The following is a 20,596-nucleotide window of genomic DNA, read 5'->3' as shown; positions in this document are numbered from 1 at the left end:
TCTTAACGCCATCTTCATTCCTCCATCTTAACACCCCCATCTCGATGCCATCTTAGTTCCTCCATCTTGGCCCCATCTTGACACCCCCATATTGACACCTCCATCTTGACGCCATCTTGGTTCCCCCTCTTGACGCCATCTTCATTCCCCCATCTTAATTCCCCATCTTGACCCCATCTTGACACCCCCATCTTGATGCCATCTTGACTCCATCTTGACCCCATCTTGACCCCATATTGACATCTCCATCTTGACGCCATCTTGGTTCCCCCATCTTGACTCCATCTTCACACCCCCATCTCAACGCCATCTTAGTTCCTCCATCTTGACCCCATCTTGACACCTCCATCTTGGTTCCCCCATCTTGACCCCCCCATCTTGACCCCGTCTTGACCCCATCTTGACCCCATCTTGACCCCATCTTGACCCCCCCATCTTGACCCCGTCTTGACCCCATCTTGACCCCATCTTGACCCCATCTTGACACCCCCATCTTGACGCCATCTTGACCCCATCTTGACACCCCTATCTTGACCCCATCTCAACACCTCCATCTTGACACCCCCATCTTGACCCCATCTTGACCCCATCTTGACACCTCCATCTTGGTTCCCCCATCTTGACACCTCCATCTTGGCACCATCTCAACACCTCCATTTTGATGCCTGCATCTTGACGCCATCTTAGTTCCTCCATCTTGACACTTCCATTTTGACACCCCCATCTTGACCCCATCTTGACCCCATCTTGACACCTCCATCTTGACTCCATCTTGACCCCATCTTGACCCCATCTTGACACCCCATCTTGACACCTCCATCTTAATTCCCCCATCTTATCACCTCCATCTTGACGCCATCTTGACACCTCCATCTTGTTTCCCTCATCTTCACACCTCCATCTTGACACCATCTTGACACCTCCATCTTAATTCCCCCATCTTGACACCCCCATCTTGACGCCATCTTGACCCCATCTTGACACCCCATCTTGACCCCATCTTGACCCCATCTTGACACCTCCATCTTGACACCATCTCAACACCTCCATTTTGATGCCTCCATCTTGACGCCATCTTCGTTCCCCCATCTTAACACCCCCATCTTGACACCCCCATCTTGACACCCCCATCTTGACACCTCCATCTTGGTTCCCTCATCTTCACACCTCCATCTTGACCCCATCTTGACCCCATCTTGACCCCATCTTGACCCCATCTTGACACCCCATCTTGACTCCATCTTGACCCCATTTTGACACCTCCATCTTGACCCCCCCATCTTGACCCCCCCATCTTGACCCCCCCATCTTGACTCCATCTTGACCCCATCTTGACACCTCCATCTTGACCCCATCTTGACACCTCCATCTTAACCCCATCTTGACGCCATCTTGATGCCATCTTGACCCCATCTTGACCCCATTTTAACACCTCCATCTTATCACCTCCATCTTGCCACCTCCATCTTAATTCCCCCACCTCGCCGCCCCCACCCCTCCGCCGCCATCTTGCCGCCGCCTCCCTGACGCCCTCTCCCTCCGCCCAGGTGGAGATGCTGGAGCGCAAATACGGCGGTTACTTCCGCACGCGCCGCGCCGCCCGCACCATCCAAGCGGCCTTTCGGCGCTACCGTATGGCCCAGAAATTCGAACGGCTCCGCAGCGAAGGCGGCCGCGCTCGACGCTTGGCATTCCCGGGATTACGCCTCCAATTTTCCTTCGAGGAATACGACCGCGGTCCTCCGGCTGCCGCTCCGGGACCTCCTCCGCCGCCGCCTCCGTATTTCCAAGGAAAACCCGCCTCGTTGGATGAAGGCGTTTTGGGGGGCCCCCGGCGGGCGCCTCGTTACGGGGGGTCGTGTCGGGCGGGTTTGGATGGAGGAGGAGGGACTCCGAGCGATGGAGGGAGCGCGGCAGGAAGTGCCGGAGCGGGAGGAGCCGTCAGTCCCGCCCGGCAGCTCTCGGCATCCGCCGACTTCGGAGCTGCGGGAGGAGATCTGGAGGAGGCCTTCGCGCAGCAGGTTAGGGGGGGTCAATGGGGTCATAGAGGTCATTGGGGTCATGGAGGGCATTGGGGCCATTGGGGTCGTGGAGGACATTGAGGTCATGGAGGGCATTGGGGTCATGGAGGCCATTGGGGTCATAGAGGGCATTGGGGTCGTGGAGGCCATGGGGGTCATGGAGGCCATTGGGGGCATGGAGGGCATTGGGGTCATGGAGGGCGTTGGGGTCATGGAGGGCATTGGGGTCATTGGGGTCATGGAGGGCATTGGGGTCATGGAGGGCATTGGGGTCATGGAGGGCATTGAGGTCATGGAGGGCATTGGGGTCATGGAGGCCGTGGGGGTCATGGAGGCCATGGGGGGCATTGAGGTCATGGAGGGCATTGGGGGCATTGGGGTCATGGAGGGCATTGGGGTCATTGGGGTCATGGAGGGCATTGGGGTCATGGAGGGCATTGAGGGCATTGGGGTCATGGAGGGCATTGGGGTCATGGAGGCCATGGGGGACATGGAGGGCATTGGGGTCATGGAGGGCTTTGGGGTCGTGGAGGCCATGGGGGGCGTTGGGGGCATTGGGGTCATTGAGGCCATGGAGGGCATTGAGGCCATGGGGGTCATGGAGGGCATTGGGGTCATGGAGGCCATGGGGGTCATGGAGGGCATTGGGGTCATGGAGGTCATGGAGGCCATGGGGGGCATTGAGGCCATTGGGGTCATGGAGGCCATGGGGGGCATTGAGGCCATGGAGGGCATGGGGGTCATGGGGGACATGGAGGGCATTGGGGTCATGGAGGTCATTGAGGCCATGGGGGGCATTGAGGCCATGGGGGGCATTGAGGCCATTGGGGATCATGGAGGGCATTGGGTTCATGGGGGCCATGGGGGTCATGGAGGGCGTTGGGGTCATGGAGGGCATTGAGGCCATTGGGGTCATGGAGGGCATTGAGGGCATTGGGGTCATGGAGGGCATTGGGTTCATGGAGGGCATTGGGGTCATGGAGGGCGTTGGGGTCATGGAGGGCATTGAGGCCATTGGGGTCATGGAGGGCATTGGGGTCGTGGAGGGCATTGGGGTCGTGGAGGTCATGGAGGCCATTGGGGTCATGGGGGTCATTGAGGCCATGGTGGTCATGGGGGCCATTGGGGTCATGGAGGGCATTGGGGTCATGGAGGGCATTGGGGTCATGGAGGCCGTGGGGGTCATGGAGGCCATGGGGGGCATTGAGGTCATGGAGGGCATTGGGGGCATTGGGGTCATGGAGGGCATTGGGGTCATTGGGGTCATCGAGGGCATTGGGGTCATGGAGGTCATGGCGGTCATGGTGGCCATTGGGGTCATGGAGGCCATGGAGACCATGGAGGTCGTTGGGGTCATGGAGGGCATTGGGGCCATTGGGGTCGTGGAGGACATTGAGGGCATTGAGGCCATTGGGGTCATGGAGGGCATTGGGGTCATGGAGGCCATGGGGGTCATGGAGGGCATTGGGGTCATGGAGGGCATTGGGGTCATGGAGGGCATTGGGGTCATTGGGGTCCTGGAGGACATTGGGGTCATGGAGGGCATTGGGATCAATGGGGTCATGGAGGGCATTGGGGTCATGGAGGGCATTGGCGTCGTGGAGGCCATGGGGGTCATGGAGGGCATTGGGGTCATGGAGGTCATGGGGGACATGGAGGGCATTGGGGGCATTGAGGCCATTGGCGTCGTGGAGGCCATGGGGGTCATGGAGGGCATTGGGGTCATGGAGGCCATTGGGGTCATGGAGGGCATTGGGGTCGTGGAGGGCATTGGGGTCATGGAGGGCATTGAGGTCATGGAGGGCATTGGGGTCATGGGGGTCATGGAGGGCATTGGGGTCATGGAGGGCATTGGGGTCAATGGGGTCATGGGGGCCATTGGGGTCATGGAGGGTATGGGGGTCATGGAGGGCATTGGGGTCAATGGGGTCATGGGGGCCATTGGGGTCATGGAGGGCGTTGGGGTCATGGAGGGCATTGGGGTCATGGAGGTCATGGTGGTCATGGAGGGCATTGGGGGCATTGAGGCCATGGGGGTCATGGAGGGCATTGGGGTCATGGAGGGCATTGGGGGCATTAAGGTCATTGGGGTCATGGAGGTCATGGGGGTCAATGGGGTCATGGAGGGCATTGGGATCATGGAGGTCATGGGGGTCATTGAGGCCATTGGGGTCATGGGGGTCATTGAGGCCATGGTGGTCATGGGGGCCATTGGGGTCATGGAGGGCATTGGGGTCATGGAGGGCATTGAGGGCATTGGGGGCATTAAGGTCATTGGGGTCTTGGAGGCCATTGGGGTCAATGGGGTCATGGAGGGCATTGGGGTCATGGAGGGCATTGGGGTCATGGAGGCCGTGGGGGTCATGGAGGCCATGGGGGGCATTGAGGTCATGGAGGGCATTGGGGGCATTGGGGTCATGGAGGGCATTGGGGGCATTGGGGTCATCGAGGGCATTGGGGTCATGGAGGTCATGGCGGTCATGGTGGCCATTGGGGTCATGGAGGCCATGGAGACCATGGAGGTCGTTGGGGTCATGGAGGGCATTGGGGCCATTGGGGTCGTGGAGGACATTGAGGGCATTGAGGCCATTGGGGTCATGGAGGGCATTGGGGTCATGGAGGCCATGGGGGTCATGGAGGGCATTGGGGTCATGGAGGCCATGGTGGACCCCCATCACTCCTGGTGTCCCCCACGGACCGTGGTGGACCCCCATCACTCCTGGTGTCCCCCCATCACTCCTGGTGTCCCCCATGGACCGTGGTGGACCCCCATCACTCCTGGTGTCCCCCATGGATCGTGGTGGACCCCCATCACTCCTGGTGTCCCCCCATCACTCCTGGTGTCCCCCATCATTCCTGGTGTCCCCCATGGATCGTGGTGGACCCCCATCACTCCTGGTGTCCCCCCATCACTCCTGGTGTCCCCCATGGACCGTGGTGGACCCCCATCACTCCTGGTGTCCCCCCATCACTCCTGGTGTCCCCCATGGACCGTGGTGGACCCCCATCACTCCTGGTGTCCCCCCATCACTCCTGGTGTCCCCCACGGACCATGGTGGACCCCCATCATTCCTGGTGTCCCCCCATCACTCCTGGTGGCTCCCATGGACCGTGGTGGACCCCCATCACTCCTGGTGTCCCCCATCATTCCTGGTGTCCCCCATGGATCGTGGTGGACCCCCATCACTCCTGGTGTCCCCCCATCACTCCTGGTGTCCCCCACGGACCGTGGTGGACCCCCATCATTCCTGGTGTCCCCCCATCACTCCTGGTGGCTCCCATGGACCATGGTGGACCCCCATCACTCCTGGTGGACCCCCATCACTCCTGGTGTCCCCCATGGACCGTGGTGGTCCCCCCCCCCATGATGGGACCTTCAAAGTCCATCCCCGTCCTCAGGTGAAGTCGTTGGCGGCCTCCATCGACGAAGCTCTGTCCGGAGGTCCTCGAGGTGTCCCTTCGGGCATTCCGGTTCCTCCGGACGGTGACAGCGCCGCCACCTCCACCAGCGACGTCACCCTCTACCTGGACGAACCCCTTCCAGGATCTCCTCCATCTCCTGAAAGGCCACCGAGTCCCCAACCTCCTCCAGATCCAGGAGGAACATCTCCTCCATCTCCACCACCACCACCACCACCACCTTCTTCTTCCAACCCCGAACGATGGGTGGGAAGTCCCGAAGAACCTTCTCGCCGTGGTCCTTCCTGTTTAGAATGTCGCGGACGTAGCGGTGGACCTTCTGGTGGTGGACCTTCCGGTGGTGGTCATCCACCGTTGTTAACGGTAGAACCTCCGAGCGATAGTTCCGCCGATCTCAGCGACCGTTCCGACCGCCTTCCGGGTCACCGCGGAGGTCCTTATGACCACGATGGATCCCTCGGAGGGACTTTACAACGTTCCGCTCAATCCCATCGGTGTTTTCATCCTGAAGGACCACCTCCAGGACCTTCTCCGGGGCCACCACCGCCGAGCGCTGAAGAAGGATCGGATGGAGACAACGAGAGTTTAGGGAGCACTTCTAATTCCAACGAAACCCTTAATTGTTCTTCGGGGTCTTCTTCGCGGGACAGTTTGAGAAGACCACCGCCGCCACCACCGCCACCACCACCACCACCACCACCGACAGCTCCACCTCAACCACCGGCGACGGGAGGACCTTCCGGAAAAGTTACGTATCAACGGGAATCGCGACACAATTGGGATTCGCCGGCGCTCAACAACGACGTCGTTCAACGCCGACAGTACCGTATCGGCCTCAACCTCTTCAACAAGTGAGGATGGAGGGCCACCAAAGGAGAAGACATCTTCCAAGGGTCCACGATGTCATTAGGGACGTGGGGTGGAGTCTGGAGACTCAAAACTGACGTTCCGGTGGTGTCCCGAAGGGTTTCCGGCAGAGGAAAGGGGGGATTTCGTGGTGGCCAAAGGGTGGGGAGGTCTTCTGCTTGAAGAGATGGGAGAGGAGGAGCTTTGGGGGGGGCCAAAAGAGGGGTTGGGGTGGTCTTGGGGGGACCGGAAAGGCCATAATGACCTTCTTGATGGCCCCATGGAGACCATAATGACCTTAATGGCCCAATAGAGTCCATGATGACCTTCTTGATGACCCCAGAAAGCCCATAATGACCTTCTTGATGGCCCTATAGAGACCATAATGACCTTAATGGCCCCATAGACACCATAATGACCATCTTGGTGACCCCATAAAGCCCATAATGACCTTCTTGATGACCCCAGAAAGGCCATAATGACCTTAATGACCCCATAGAGACCATAATGACCTTCTTGATGACCTCAGAAAGCCCATAATGACCTTAATGGCCCCATAGACACCATAATGACCTTCTTGGTGACCTCAGAAAGACCATAATGACCTTCTTGATGACTCCAAAAAGCCCATAATGACCTTAATGGCCCCATAAAGCCCATAATGACCTTCTTGGTGACCTCAGAAAGCCCATAATGACCTCCTTGATGGCCCCAGAAAGCCCATAATGACCTTAATGGCCCCATAGAGACCATAATGACCTTCTTGATGACCCCAGAAAGCCCATAATGACCTTAATGGCCCCATAGAGACCATAATGACCTTCTTGATGACCCCAAAAAGCCCACCATGACCTTCTTGATGACCCCAGAAAGCCCATAATGACCTTAATGGCCCCATAGAGACCATAATGACCTTCTTGATGACCCCAAAAAGCCCACCATGACCTTCTTGATGACCCCAGAAAGCCCATAATGACCTTCTTGATGACCTCATAAAGCCCATAATGACCTTAATGGCCCCACAGACACCATAATGACCTTCTTGGTGACCCCAAAAAGCCCATAATGACCTCAATGACCCCATAGACACCATAATGACCTTCTTGATGCCCCCAAAAAGCCCACCATGACCTCCTTGATGACCCCAGAAAGGCCATAATGACCTTAATGGCCCCATAGACACCATAATGACCTTCTTGGTGACCCCATAGAGGCCATAATGACCTTAATGGCCCCATAGACACCATAATGACCTTCTTGGTGACCCCATAAAGCCCATAATGACCTTAATGGCCCCATAGAGACCATAATGACCTTCTTGATGACCCCAGAAAGCCCATAATGACCTTCTTGGTGACCCCAGAAAGCCCATAATGACCTTAATGGCCCCATAGAGGCCATAATAACCTTCTTGATGACCCCAGAAAGCCCATAATGACCTTCTTGACCCCATAGACACCATAATGACCTTCTTGGTGACCCCATAGAGGCCATAATGACCTTCTTGATGACCCCATAAAGCCCATAATGACCTTAACGGCCCCACAGACACCATAATGACCTTCTTGATGACCCCAGAAAGGCCATAATGACCTCAATGGCCCCATAGACACCATAATGACCTTCTTGGTGACCCCAGAAAGGCCATAATGACCTTCTTGGTGACCCCAAAAAGCCCATAATGACCTTAATGACCCCATAGACACCATAATGACCTTCTTGGTGACCCCATAGACACCATAGTGACCTTCTTGATGACCCCAGAAAGCCCATAATGACCTCAATGACCCCATAGACACCATAATGACCTTCTTGATGACCCCAAAAAGCCCACCATGACCTTCTTGGTGACCCCATAAAGCCCATAATGACCTTAATGGCCCCATAGACACCATAATGACCTTCTTGGTGACCCCATAGACACCATAATGACCTTCTTGATGACCCCATAAAGCCCATAATGACCTTCTTGATGACCCCAGAAAGCCCATAATGACCTTCTTGATGACCTCAGAAAGCCCATAATGACCCCATAGAGACCATAATGACCTTCTTGGTGACCCCAAAAAGCCCATAATGACCTTCTTGATGGCCCCATAGAGACCATAATGACCTTCTTGATGACCCCAGAAAGGCCATAATGACCTTAATGGCCCCATAGAGACCATAATGACCTTCTTGATGACCCCAAAAAGCCCACCATGACCTCCTTGATGACCCAAGAAAGCCCATAATGACCTTAATGGCCCCATAGAGACCATAATGACCTTCTTGGTGACCCCATAGACACCATAATGACCTTCTTGATGACCCCAGAAAGCCCATAATGACCTTCTTGATGACCCCATAGAGACCATAATGACCTTAATGACCCCATAGACACCATAATGACCTTCTTGATGACCCCAAAAAGCCCACCATGACCTTCTTGATGGCCCCAGAAAGCCCATAATGACCTTCTTGATGACCCCATAGAGACCATAATGACCTTAATGACCCCATAGACACCATAATGACCTTCTTGATGACCCCAAAAAGCCCACCATGACCTTCTTGATGGCCCCAGAAAGCCCATAATGACCTTCTTGATGACCCCAGAAAGCCCATAATGACCTTAATGACCCCACAGACACCATAATGACCTTCTTGGTGACCCCAAAAAGCCCATAATGACCTTAATGGCCCCATAGAGACCATAATGACCTTCTTGGTGACCCCAGAAAGCCCATAATGACCTCAATGGCCCCACAGACACCATAATGACCTTCTTGATGACCCCAAAAAGCCCATAATGACCTCAATGGCCCCACAGACACCATAATGACCTTCTTGATGGCCCCAAAAAGCCCACCATGACCTTCTTGATGACCCCAGAAAGCCCATAATGACCTCAATGACCCCATAGACACCATAATGACCTTCTTGGTGACCCCAGAAAGCCCACAATGACCTTAATGGCCCCATAGACACCATAATGACCTTCTTGGTGACCCCATAAAGGCCATAATGACCTTAATGGCCCCATAGACACCATAATGACCTTCTTGATGACCCCATAAAGCCCATAATGACCTTAATGGCCCCATAGACACCATAATGACCTTCTTGATGACCTCAGAAAGCCCATAATGACCTTAATGGCCCCATAGAGACCATAATGACCTTCCTGATGACCCCATAAAGCCCATAATGACCTTCTTGATGACCTCATAAAGCCCATAATGACCCCATAGAGACCATAATGACCTTCTTGTTGACCTCAGAAAACCCATAATGACCTTAATGGCCCCATAGACACCATAATGACCTTCTTGGTGACCCCAAAAAGCCCATAATGACCTTCTTGTTGACCCCAGAAAGCCCATAATGACCTTAATGGCACCATAGACACCATAATGACCTTCTTGATGACCCCAGAAAGCCCATAATGACCTTAATGGCCCCATAGACACCATAATGACCTTCTTGATGACCCCATAAAGCCCATAATGACCTCCTTGATGGCCCCAGAAAGCCCATAATGACCTTCTAAACCCACTTCCTCTCCGGTTTTGAGGTTTCCCTCAAGCGAAGAACCTTTTTTATGGTGGTGATGATGGTGGTGATGGACCTTTTATCTCCTGAACTTCTTCCTTCTCCAGGAAACCGGAGAAGGGGATCCAATACCTGATCGAGAGGGGGTTCCTGTCGGATACTCCGGTGGGAGTGGCTCACTTCATCCTGGAGAGGAAAGGGCTGAGCCGGCAGATGATCGGAGAGTTCCTCGGCAACCGCCAGAAGCAGTTCAACCGCGACGTCCTGGAGTGAGGACCTCACCGGGGGGTTGAGGGGTGGGGTGGGAAGGAGATAAAGGACCTCCTCAAAGGTTGAAGGGTTTCTTTCTTTCCCAGTTGTGTGGTGGACCAAATGGATTTCTCCGGAATGGAATTGGACGAAGCGCTCCGGAAATTCCAATCTCATATCCGAGTCCAAGGAGAAGCCCAGAAGGTCGAACGCTTGATCGAGGCCTTCAGGTGAGGAAGGGCGGTGGGAACGGGGACCTTCTCGGCAGCTCCAAAGAGGTCGTTAGGACCTTCTCAGCATCTCCACGACCTCTGAGGAGGTCATTAGGACCTTCTTGGCAGCTCCACGGCTTTCAAGGAGGTCATTAGGACCTTCTCGGCACCTCCAAGGAGGTCATTAGGACCTTCTCGGCAGCTCCACGGTCATTAGGAGGTCATTAGGAGGTCATTAGGACCTTCTCGGCATCTCCAAGGAGGTCATTAGGGCCTTATCAGCATCTCCACGGCCTTCAAGGAGGTCATTAGGACCTTCTCGGCATCTCCACGGCCTCTGAGGAGGTCATTAGGACCTTCTGGGCATCTCCAAGGAGGTCATTAGGACCTTCTTGGCATCTCCACGGCCTCCGAGGAGGTCATTAGGAGGTCATTAGGACCTTCTCGGCATCTCCACGGCCTCCAAGGAGGTCATTAGGACCTTCTTGGCATCTCCAAGGAGGTCATTAGGACCTTCTAAGCATATCCATGGCCTTCAAGGAGGTCATTAGGACCTTCTCGGCATCTCCAAGGAGGTCATTAGGACCTTCTCGGCAGCTCCACGGCCTTCAAGGAGGTCATTAGGAGGTCATTAGGACCTTCTCAGCATCTCCACGGCCTCCGAGGAGGTCATTAGGAGGTCATTAGGACCTTCTCAGCATCTCCACGGCCTCCGAGGAGGTCATTAGGAGGTCATTAGGAGCTTCTCGGCATCTCCACAGCCTCCAAGGAGGTCATTAGGACCTTCTCAGCATCTCCACAGTCATTAGGAGGTCATTAGGACCTTCTCGGCATCTCCAAGGAGGTCATTAGGACCTTCTCAGCATCTCCACGGCCTCCAAGGAGGTCATTAGGACCTTCTCGGCATCTCCAAGGAAGTCATTAGGACCTTCTCGGCATCTCCATGGCCTCCAAGGAGGTCATTAGGAGGTCATTAGGACCTTCTCAGCATCTCCATGGCCTTCAAGGAGGTCATTAGGAGGTCATTAGGGCCTTCTCAGCATCTCCACAGCCTCAAAGGAGGTCATTAGGACCTTCTTGGAATCTCCACGGCCTCCAAGGAGGTCATTAGGACATCATTAGGACCTTCTCGGCATCTCCATGGCCTCCAAGGAGGTCATTAGGAGGTCATTAGGACCTTCTCAGCATCTCCACGGCCTCCAAGGAGGTCATTAGGAGGTCATTAGGACCTTCTCGGCATCTCCACGGCCTCCAAGGAGGTCATTAGGAGGTCATTAGGACCTTCTCTGCATCTCCACAGCCTCCAAGGAGGTCATTAGGAGGTCATTAGGACCTTCTCGGCATCTCCACGGCCTCCAAGGAGGTCATTAGGAGGTCATTAGGACCTTCTCTGCATCTCCACAGCCTCCAAGGAGGTCATTAGGAGGTCATTAGAACCTTCTGGGCATCTCCAAGGAGGTCATTAGGACCTTCTCAGCATCTCCACAGTCATTAGGAGGTCGTTAGGAGCTTCTCGGCATCTCCAAGGAGGTCATTAGGACCTTCTCGGCATCTCCACAGCCTCCGAGGAGGTCATTAGGAGGTCATTAGGACCTTCTCGGCATCTCCACGGCCTCCGAGGAGGTCATTAGGAGGTCATTAGGACCTTCTTGGCATCTCCATGGCCTCCGAGGAGGTCATTAGGAGGTCATTAGGACCTTCTCGGCATCTCCACTGCCTCTGAGGAGGTTCTAAATGACCTCATGGAGACCTCTGATCCACGTGAGCTTCTAAATGACCCCAAAGAGCTTCTAAATGACCCCAAAGATCTTCTAAATGACCTCAAAGAGCTTCTAAATGACCCCAAAGGGGTTCCAGGTGACCCCAAAGAGCTTCTAAATGACCTCATGGAGACCTCTGGACCAGGTGAGGTTCCTGATGACCCCAAAGAGGTTCCTGATGACCCCAAAGATCTTCTAGATGACCCCAAAGAGCTTCTAGATGACCCCAAAGAGGTTCCAGATGCCCCCAAAGTGCTCCAGATGCCCCCAAAGGTCTTCTAGATGTCCCCAGAGAGGTTCTAGATGACCTCCAAGAGGTTCTGGGTGACCCCACGATGTCCCAGATGACCCCAAAGGTCCTCCAGATGCCCCCAAAAGGGTTCCAGACGCCCCCAAAGAGCTTCTAAATGACCCCAAAGAACTTCTAAATGACCCCAAAGGGGTTCCAGGTGACCCCAAAGAGCTTCTAAATGACCTCATGGAGACCTATGGACCACGTGAGGTTCCTGATGACCCCAAAGAACTTCTAAATGACCCCAAAGAGCTTCTAAATGACCTCAAAGGGGTTCCAGATGCCCCCAAAGAGCTCCAGACGCCCCCAAAGGTCCTCCAGATGCCCCCAAAGGTCCTCCAGATGCCCCCAAAGGTCCTCCAGATGCCCTCAAAGGTCCTCCTGATGCCCCCAAAGGGGTTCCAGACGCCCCCAAAGAGCTTCTAAATGACCCCAAAGAACTTCTAAATGACCCCAAAGAGCTTCTAAATGACCTCATGGAGACCTATGGACCACGTGAGGTTCCTGATGACCCCAAAGAGGTTCCTGATGACCCCAAAGATCTTCTAAATGACCCCAAAGAGCTTCTAAATGACCGCAAAGGGGTTCCAGATGCCCCCAAAGAGCTCCAGATGCTCCCAAAGGGGTTCCAGATGACCCCAAAGAGCTTCTAAATGACCCCCAAGAGGTTCTGGGTGACCCCAAGATGTTCCAGATGACCCCAAAGGTCCTCCAGATGCCCCTAAAGGTCCTCCAGATGCCCCCAAAGGTCCTCCCGATGCCCCCAAAGGTCCTCCCGATGCCCCCAAAGAGCTTCTAAATGACCTCATGGAGACCTATGGACCACGTGAGGTTCCTGATGACCCCAAAGAGGTTCCTGATGACCCCAAAGATCTTCTAGATGACCCCAAAGAGCTTCTAGATGACCTCCAAGAGGTTCTGGGTGACCCCACGATGTTCCCGATGCCCCCAAAGGTCCTCCAGATGCCCCCAAAGGTCCTCCAGACGCCCCCAAAGGTCCTCCAGATGCCCTCAAAGGTCCTCCAGATGCCCCCAAAGGTCCTCCAGATGCCCTCAAAGGTCCTCCCGATGCCCCCAAAGGGGTTCCAGATGCCCCCAAAGGTCCTCCCGATGCCCCCAAAGAGCTTCTAAATGACCCCAAAGAACTTCTAAATGACCCCAAAGGGGTTCCAGGTGACCCCAAAGAGCTTCTAAATGACCTCATGGAGACCTATGGACCACGTGAAGTTCCTGATGACCTCAAAGAGCTTCTAAATGACCTCAAAGAGCTTCTAAATGACCTCAAAGACCTTCTAAATGACCTCAAAGGGGTTCCAGGTGACCCCAAAGAGCTTCTAAATGACCCCAAAGAGGTTCCAGATGACCTCAAAGGGGTTCCAGGTGACCCCAAAGAGCTTCTAAATGACCTCATGGAGACCTCTGGACCAGGTGAGGTTCCTGATGACCCCAAAGAGGTTCCTGATGACCCCAAAGATCTTCTAGATGTCCTCAGAGATCTTCTAGATGGCCTCCAAGAGGTTCTAGATGACCCCAAAGAGGTTCTAGATGGCCTCCAAGAGGTTCTAGATGACCCCAAAGAGGTTCCAGATGCCCCCAAAGGTCTTCTAGATGACCCCAAAGAGCTTCTAGATGACCTCCAAGAGGTTCTGGGTGACCCCACGATGTTCCCGATGCCCCCAAAGGTCCTCCAGATGCCCCCAAAGGTCCTCCAGATGCCCTCAAAGGTCCTCCAGATGCCCCCAAAGGTCCTCCAGATGCCCTCAAAGGTCCTCCCGATGCCCCCAAAGGGGTTCCAGATGCCCCCAAAGGTCCTCCCGATGCCCCCAAAGAGCTTCTAAATGACCCCAAAGAACTTCTAAATGACCCCAAAGGGGTTCCAGGTGACCCCAAAGAGCTTCTAAATGACCTCATGGAGACCTATGGACCACGTGAAGTTCCTGATGACCTCAAAGAGCTTCTAAATGACCTCAAAGGGGTTCCAGGTGACCCCAAAGAGCTTCTAAATGACCCCAAAGAGCTTCTAAATGACCTCAAAGAGCTTCTAGATGACCCCAAAGAGGTTCCAGATGCCCCCAAAGTGCTCCAGATGCCCCCAAAGGTCTTCTAGATGTCCCCAGAGAGGTTCTAGATGACCTCCAAGAGGTTCCAGATGGCCTCCAAGAGGTTCTGGGTGACCCCAAGATGTTCCTGATGCCCCCAAAGGTCCTCCCGATGCCCCTAAAGGTCCTCCAGATGCCCCTAAAGGTCCTCCAGATGCCCCCAAAGGTCCTCCCGATGCCCCCAAAGGTCCTCCCGATGCCCCCAAAGAGCTTCTAAATGACCTCATGGAGACCTATGGACCACGTGAGGTTCCTGATGACCCCAAAGAGGTTCCTGATGACCCCAAAGATCTTCTAGATGACCCCAAAGATCTTCTAGATGACCCCAAAGAGGTTCTGGGTGACCCCACGATGTTCCCGATGCCCCCAAAGGTCCTCCAGATGCCCCCAAAGAGCTTCTAAATGACCCCAAAGAACTTCTAAATGACCTCAAAGGGGTTCCAGGTGACCCCAGAGAGGTTCCAGATGACTTCATGGAGACCTATGGACCACATGAGGTTCCTGATGACCCCAAAGAGGTTCCTGATGACCCCAAAGAGCTTCTAAATGACCTCAAATGGGTTCCAGATGCCCCCAAGAGGTTCCTGATGACCCCAAAGATCTTCTAGATGTCCCTAGAGAGGTTCCAGATGCCCCCAAAGATCTTCTAGATGTCCCCAGAGAGGTTCTAGATGACCTCCAAGAGGTTCTGGGTGACCCCACGATGTTCCAGATGCCCCCAAAGGTCCTCCCGATGCCCTCAAAGGTCCTCCAGATGCCCCCAAAGAGCTTCTAAATGACCCCAAAGGGGTTCCAGGTGACCCCAAAGAGCTTCTAAATGACCTCATGGAGACCTATGGACCACGTGAAGTTCCTGATGACCCCAAAGAGGTTCCTGATGCCCCCAAAGATCTTCTAAATGACCTCAAAGACCTTCTAAATGACCTCAAAGGGGTTCCAGGTGACCCCAAAGAGGTTCTAAATGACCCCAAAGAGCTTCTAAATGACCTCAAAGAGGTTCCAGATGCCCCCAAAGTGCTCCAGATGCCCCCAAAGGTCTTCTAGATGTCCCCAGAGAGGTTCTAGATGGCCTCCAAGAGGTTCTAGATGATCTCCAAGAGGTTCTGGGTGACCCCAAGATGTTCCCGATGCCCCCAAAGGTCCTCCAGATGCCCTCAAAGGTCCTCCCGATGCCCCCAAAGAGCTTCTAAATGACCTCATGGAGACCTCTGGACCACGTGAGGTTCCTGATGACCCCAAAGGGGTTCCTGATGCCCCCGAAGATCTTCTAGATGACCCCAAAGAGCTTCTAGATGACCTCCAAGAGGTTCTGGGTGACCCCACGATGTTCCCGATGCCCCCAAAGGTCCTCCAGATGCCCCCAAAGAGCTTCTAAATGACCCCAAAGAACTTCTAAATGACCTCAAAGGGGTTCCAGGTGACCCCAGAGAGGTTCCAGATGACTTCATGGAGACCTATGGACCACATGAGGTTCCTGATGACCCCAAAGAGGTTCCTGATGACCCCAAAGAGCTTCTAAATGACCTCAAATGGGTTCCAGATGCCCCCAAGAGGTTCCTGATGACCCCAAAGATCTTCTAGATGTCCCTAGAGAGGTTCTAGATGGCCTCCAAGAGGTTCTAGATGACCCCAAAGAGGTTCCAGATGACCTCCAAGAGGTTCTGGGTGACCCCACGATGTCCCAGATGCCCTCAAAGGTCCTCCCGATGCCCCCAAAGGGGTTCCAGATGCCCCCAAAGGTCCTCCCGATGCCCCCAAAGAGCTTCTAAATGACCCCAAAGAACTTCTAAATGACCCCAAAGGGGTTCCAGGTGACCCCAAAGAGCTTCTAAATGACCTCATGGAGACCTATGGACCACGTGAAGTTCCTGATGACCCCAAAGAGCTTCTAAATGACCTCAAAGGGGTTCCAGGTGACCCCAAAGAGCTTCTAAATGACCCCAAAGAGCTTCTAAATGACCTCAAAGAGCTTCTAGATGACCCCAAAGAGGTTCCAGATGCCCCCAAAGTGCTCCAGATGCCCCCAAAGGTCTTCTAGATGTCCCCAGAGAGGTTCTAGATGACCTCCAAGAGGTTCCAGATGACCTCCAAGAGGTTCTGGGTGACCCCACAATGTCCCAGATGCCCCCAAAGGTCCTCCAGATGCCCCCAAACATCCTCCAGATGCCCCCAAAGAGCTTCTAAATGACCCTAAAGGGGTTCCAGGTGACCCCAAAGAGCTTCTAAATGACCTCATGGAGACCTATGGACCAGGTGAGGTTCCTGATGACCCCAAAGAGGTTCCTGATGACCCTAAAGATCTTCTAGATGTCCTCAGAGATCTTCTAGATGGCCTCAAAGGGGTTCCAGGTGACCCCAAAGAGGTTCTAAATGACCCCAAAGAGCTTCTAGATGACCTCAAAGAGGTTCCAGATGCCCCCAAAGTGCTCCAGATGCCCCCAAAGGTCTTCTAGATGTCCCCAGAGAGGTTCTAGATGGCCTCCAAGAGGTTCTAGATGATCTCCAAGAGGTTCTGGGTGACCCCAAGATGTTCCCGATGCCCCCAAAGGTCCTCCAGATGCCCTCAAAGGTCCTCCCGATGCCCCCAAAGAGCTTCTAAATGACCTCATGGAGACCTCTGGACCACGTGAGGTTCCTGATGACCCCAAAGGGGTTCCTGATGCCCCCGAAGATCTTCTAGATGTCCCCAGAGAGGTTCTAGATGGCCTCCAAGAGGTTCTAGATGACCTCCAAGAGGTTCTAGATGACCCCATGATGTCCCAGATGCCCCCAAGGTCCCAGAGCAGACGTTCCCCGCCCCCAGGATGTCCTCTCCGTGTGTCTCTGTGTCTGTGCCTCTGGCGGTGGCGTTGGCGCGTTGAGGCCATGGCCCGCGGGGGTTGTCCACCCCAACAGCCACCGGTACTGCGTGTGTAACGCTGCGCTGCTGCGGCAGTTCCGCAACGCCGACACCATCTTCATCTTGGCCTTCGCCATCATCCTCCTCAACACGGACATGTACAGCCCCAGCGTCAAGGCCGACCGCAAGATGAAGCTCGAGGACTTCATCAAGAACCTCCGAGGTGAGGACAATGCCACCGCCGGGCACCTCCCGACACCCCCATCTCCATCTTCTCATCTCCATCTCCTCATCTCCATCTCCTCATCTCCATCTCCATCTCCATCTCCATCTCCTCATCTCCATCTCCATCTCATCTTCATCTCCATCTCCATCTCCATCTCCATCTCCATCTCCATCTCCATCTCCTCATCTCTATCTCCTCATCTTCATCTCAGCTTCATCTCCATCTCCATCTCATCTCCATCTCTTCATCTTCATCTCTTCATCTCCATCTCCATCTCCTCATCATCATCTCCTCATCGTCATCTCAGCTTCATCTCCATCTCCATCTCCATCTCCATCTCTTCATCATCTCCTCATCGTCATCTCCACCTCCATCTCCTCATCTCCATCTCCTCATCTCCATCTCTTCATCATCTCCTCATCTTCATCTCATCTTCATCTCCACCTCCATCTCCTCATCTCCATCTCCTCATCTCCATCTCCTCATCTTCATCTCTTCATCTCCATCTCCATCTCTTCATCTCCATCTCCATCCCCATCCCCATCCCCATCCCCATCCCCATCCCCATCTCCATCTCCATCTCCATCTCCATCCCCATCTCCATCTCCATCTCCATCCCCATCCCCATCTCCATCTCCATCCCCATCCCCATCCCCATCCCCATCTCCATCTCCATCTCCATCTCCATCTCCATCTCCATCCCCATCTCCATCTCCACCTCCATCTCCATCTCCATCTCCATCTCCATCCCCATCTCCATCTCCACCTCCATCTCCATCTCCATCTCCATCTCCATCCCCATCTCCATCTCCATCTCCATCTCCATCTCCATCTCCATCCCCATCTCCATCTCCATCTCCATCTCCATCTCCATCTCCATCTCCATCTCTTCATCTTCATCTCCATCTCCATCTCCTCATCTCCATCTCCACCTCCACCTCCACCTCCATCTCCACCTCCATCTCCACCTCCATCTCCACCTCCATCTCCACCTCCACCTCCATCTCCACCTCCACCTCCATCTCCACCTCCACCTCCACCTCCACCTCCACCTCCATCTCCACCTCCACCTCCATCTCCACCTCCATCTCCACCTCCACCTCCATCTCCATCTCCATCTCCATCTCCATCTCCACCTCCATCTCCACCTCCATCTCCACCTCCACCTCCATCTCCATCTCCACCTCCACCTCCATCTCCACCTCCACCTCCACCTCCACCTCCATCTCCACCTCCACCTCCATCTCCATCTCCACCTCCACCTCCACCTCCACCTCCACCTCCACCTCCATCTCCATCTCCACCTCCACCTCCACCTCCACCTCCATCTCCATCTCCACCTCCACCTCCACCTCCATCTCCACCTCCACCTCCACCTCCACCTCCACCTCCATCTCCATCTCCACCTCCACCTCCACCTCCACCTCCACCTCCATCTCCACCTCCATCTCCACCTCCATCTCCACCTCCACCTCCACCTCCACCTCCACCTCCACCTCCATCTCCATCTCCACCTCCACCTCCACCTCCACCTCCACCTCCACGGTGATGTCCCATCCCCCCCCGAGGTCTCCGACCGCCCGAAGGTCTGGAGATGAGGCTGTAGGTGTCCCTCAGGGGTGGACAACGGGGAGGACATCCCTCGGGACATGCTGGTGGGCATCTACCAACGCATCCAGAGCCGCGAGCTGAGGACCAACGATGACCACGTCTCGCAGGTGCAGGCGGTCGAGAGGATGATCGTCGGCAAAAAACCGGTGCGTCCCAACCCCCCCCACGGGGACCTTCGGGGGGACCTCGGGGACCTTCTGAGGGACCTCTGGGGGACCTTCTGAGAGGCCTTTGAGGGACCTTCAGAGAGACCTTTGAGGGAACTTCTAAAGGACCTCTGAAGGAACTTCTAAAGGACTTCTGAGGGACCTTCAGAGTGGCCTTTGAGGGACCTTCTGAGAGGCCTTTGAGGGACCTTCCAAGAGGCCTTTGAGGGACCTTCCAAGAGACCTTTGAGGGAACTTCTAAAGGACCTCTGAGGGACCTTCCAAGAGGCCAATATGGACCTTCTAAATGACCTTTGAGGGACCTTCCAAGAGGCCTTTGAGGGAACTTCCAAGAGGCCTTTGAGGGAACTTCTAAAGGACCTCTGAGGGAACTTCTAAAGGACCTCTGAGGGACCTTCCAAGAGGCCTTTGAAGGACCTTCTGAAGTGGCCAATATGGTCCTTCAAAGTGACCTTTGAGGGACCTTCTAAAGGACCACTGAGGGAACTTCAAAGTGGCCTTTGAGGGACCTTCAAAGTGACCTCTGAGGGACCTTCTAAGAGGCCTTTGAAGGACCTTCTGAAGTGGCCAATATGGTCCTTCAAAGTGACCTTTGAGGGACCTTCGAAAGGACCACTGAGGGAACTTCGAAGTGGCCTTTGAGGGACCTTCAAAGTGACCTCTGAGGGACCTTCGAAGTGGCCTTTGAGAGAACTTCTAAGCGGCCTTTGAGGAACCTTCAAAGCGGCCTTTGAGGGACCTTCAAAGCGGCCTTTGAGGAACCTTCTAAGAGACCTCTGAGGAACGTTCTGAGAGACCTTTGAGAGACCTTCAAAGTGGCCTTTGAGGAATGTTCCGAGAGACCTCTGAGGAACCTTCAAAGTGACCTCTGAGGAACCTTCAAAGCGACCTCTGAGGAACCTTCAAAGCGACCTCTGAGGGACCTTCTAAGGGACCTTTGAGGAACCTTCAAAGGGACCTCTGAGGAATGTTCTGAGAGACCTTTGAGGGACCTTCAAAGTGACCTCTGAGGAACCTTCAAAGTGACCTCTGAGGAACCTTCTAAGAGACCTCTGAGGGAACTTCTAAGAGACCTTTGAGGGACCTTCTAAGAGACCTTTGAGGGACCTTCGAAGTGACCTTTGAGGGACCTTCTGAGTGACCTCTGAGGAACCTTCTAAGAGACCTCTGAGGAACCTTCAAAGAGACCTCTGAGGGACCTTCTAAGAGACCTCTGAGGAACCTTCAAAGTGACCAATGAAGAACCTTCAAATTGGCCTTTGAGGGACCTTCAAAGTGACCTCTGAGGAACGTTCTGAGAGACCTTTGAGGAACCTTCAA

The 20,596-nt window shown here is 54.5% G+C and overlaps 1 protein-coding gene across 1 annotated transcript in view; it reads left to right on the top strand.

The window, feature by feature from the left end:
• LOC104067830 (IQ motif and SEC7 domain-containing protein 2-like) overlaps positions 1-20,596 on the top strand; it is a 58,972-nt gene that overhangs the window by 24,393 nt on the left and 13,983 nt on the right. Inside the window, exons 8-13 of the mRNA XM_054052155.1 lie at positions 1,548-2,021; positions 5,421-6,292; positions 9,929-10,090; positions 10,178-10,300; positions 17,329-17,495; positions 19,116-19,255. Coding sequence (XP_053908130.1) covers positions 1,548-2,021; positions 5,421-6,292; positions 9,929-10,090; positions 10,178-10,300; positions 17,329-17,495; positions 19,116-19,255 — 1,938 coding nt within the window. The remainder of the gene's footprint in view (positions 1-1,547; positions 2,022-5,420; positions 6,293-9,928; positions 10,091-10,177; positions 10,301-17,328; positions 17,496-19,115; positions 19,256-20,596) is intronic.

Source organism: Cuculus canorus, chromosome 32 (genome assembly GCF_017976375.1).
Source record: "Cuculus canorus isolate bCucCan1 chromosome 32, bCucCan1.pri, whole genome shotgun sequence".
NCBI lineage: Eukaryota > Metazoa > Chordata > Aves > Cuculiformes > Cuculidae > Cuculus > Cuculus canorus.
The sequence above is the reverse complement of the archived record's forward strand: the minus strand, read 5'-3'. Positions and strand labels throughout refer to the sequence as shown.